Source organism: Buceros rhinoceros, unplaced genomic scaffold (assembly GCF_000710305.1).
Source record: "Buceros rhinoceros silvestris isolate BGI_N320 unplaced genomic scaffold, ASM71030v1 scaffold18000, whole genome shotgun sequence".
Classification (NCBI taxonomy): Eukaryota; Metazoa; Chordata; class Aves; order Bucerotiformes; family Bucerotidae; genus Buceros; species Buceros rhinoceros.
The window spans coordinates 53335-55739 of record NW_010391521.1 but is presented as its reverse complement, the minus strand read 5'-3'; the positions used below and the strand labels follow the sequence as shown (position 1 = coordinate 55739).

At 40.8% G+C, this 2405-nt stretch overlaps 1 protein-coding gene across 1 annotated transcript in view; it reads right to left on the bottom strand.

Moving 5' to 3' along the window:
• Window positions 1–2405, bottom strand: part of CAPSL (calcyphosine-like) — a 4908-nt gene that overhangs the window by 1367 nt on the left and 1136 nt on the right. The window contains exons 2-3 of the mRNA XM_010142143.1: window positions 2153–2330; window positions 1104–1313 (exon numbers count right to left, since the gene is read on the bottom strand). Coding sequence (XP_010140445.1) covers window positions 1104–1313; window positions 2153–2330 — 388 coding nt within the window. The remainder of the gene's footprint in view (window positions 1–1103; window positions 1314–2152; window positions 2331–2405) is intronic.

Genomic DNA, 2405 nt, shown 5'->3' with positions numbered 1-2405 from the left:
AGACATCACTGCTGCAGAGAAGGAAGGGGAAAACTCGTGCAGCTGGTACCTCTGAGGATGACACAACAGGAAAAGGGATGAAATTCAGCTCTACCAAGTGCAAAGTCATGCCCAAAGGAAATAATAAATATAACCTCCCTAGAAACTGAGAGCCTGCCTCTTGGAAACAAAGCAAGTGGAGGATTTGTGTGTAGGAGCCAAGCATTAGACAAGCAGGAGTCACCAGTGTAGTGCAGCCATGAAGAACCAGGTGAAACCTCTAAAGTGCGAAGAGTTAAAGACATTGCACAAAGCTTTGATGTAACCTTATCTAGTTTGATATTATGAACAGCTCAGAGTGAGAATATCACCATGGGAACAGCGAAGTTCCACGATCGCTCTAAGTTGGTCAGACACATGTAAGATCAGACCACAGAAGTCTGCAGACGCACAGCAACGGGAAACAAAGTGTGCTTGGCCCAGAGACAGGTACAAAGTGGATGCACCACAACTCCATCACAGAATGTGCCCAGGCTTTGCACCTGCCCTGGGGAGTGAAGGTAGAGGGCAGGAAGGGCTCCCAGCCCTGCTCCAAATAGTGGCCCCTCAGAGCACACGGCTGGTGGCAGCCCTCCCCACCCCAAATCTCTGTAGATAAATCTATCTCTATTATGGACTGATTTTCAAGTCAAGTGTTTCATCAATTACACACACGGGAGAAGCGCTAACTGTATTTCATGTATTTCATGTATTTCATGTATTAGGAAACCTGCTTTTGAAATGGATCCTGATATTTATTCTCCTAAGAAGAGGAAAATCCTCCAGTTTGTGTGGATCTTGAAAATGAGCAGCTGTGTGGGTTAGTCCGAAGATATTCTGAGAATAACCTGGTAGAGCAGTCTCACATCAACCATTGCACCTCCTGCACAGCCCCCTTGGCTCTGGATGCATAAGCAAGCTGCATCAAGAGTCCTACAAAGAGGTTCTGCATCCATGTTACTGTCCCCCATAAATGTGACGCAAGTGCATGTTTGGTGTATGCTATCACTCTCACATTCAATAATCGAAGTCAAACGCAGAGTCAGGCGGTAGTTTCATGGCTTGACACTAGGTATTTCACTTACCTTCCCATCTTTGTCATAGGGTGAATCAAAATTATCCAGAAAGGCCCTGAAAACTTGATCTTCTGTCCAGTCTCCATTCTGATATTTAGGATGATGCTTGGCATTATACACCCCCCGTAAGTCTTCAATTGTTATGACACCATCTCCACTCTTATCTAATTTCCTAAATGCCTGCATGATGATCTCTTTTCTTGCTTTTGACATGGGAGGCTGTGAAGAAATGTCAACAGAATAATTTTATTTCTGCCAACCACTTGGCCAGTTTCAAATTCAAATAACTGGTGTTGTTAAGAGTAAATATATTTCAAGGCACTCGGGGTGACAAAATGCTGACGGTCTACACTGTCCATGAGGGAAGAAGGGCAATATATCACCAAAAAAGCAGTGTGATTGAGACTATTCGGTGTCTATCATTAAAATTGTAAATGGATAATGAGAGAAAATGCTAAGTGGAACGCTTTTTTATTCTACCTTTTTTAAATCTTTCTAAAAAGAAATTAATAATCACTCTAATTACTATTTAGTTTTTTCTTAATTATTTAGACTTCAGCAGAGCCAAGAGGCTCCAACTAAAATCAGTCACACTGTGGTTGATTAAAGCAAGCTACCACTGGATTAGTTCATATTATAAGGAGATGCATCACAAAATGATGAACAAAGAAGTGAGATTTATGGGCTGAACCACGCATGTACTCAGACTGCAGTATAGGAATTGAGGTACCAAAATCAAGGCAACAATTCATAAAAAACCCGCCACAACCATTTATTTATAACTATTCCATTGTGTCTGGGAGGAGCCTTACGCCTTATGCAGAGACATGTTGGCTTCTGAGCTCTCATCCTCAGAGGTGTTGTTTTGGGTGATTTTCTCCTTTAGCATGTTTAGATGGAAATAAAATATTTTAGCTTCTCAAGTGATACTGACTTTTTAAATAGAGCTGTAGATTTTGTTAATTACTAGGGTGAATGAAAGTGCTAGTGTTTAGCTAACAATGAATCAAGTCCTTTCCTCCATTTAATGCAGTAATAACATAAATTCCCAGACTTACTCTCAGTGTAACAAGAAATTCATCAAAATCAATTGTTCCATTGCCATCTTTATCAAATATCCGGAAAATCTCTTGTGCTTCTTCCTTGTCTATCATCATAGCATAATCATTTAATCCTTTCACAAATTCTTTGAAATCAAGGGTCCTGCTGTTGTCATCATCCATAATACGAAATACTCTGAGGAAAACATGCAATTTGAAGAGAATGCATAAGAAAACTTGGAGAATGCTGCAGCGGTTCAACTGACCCTGG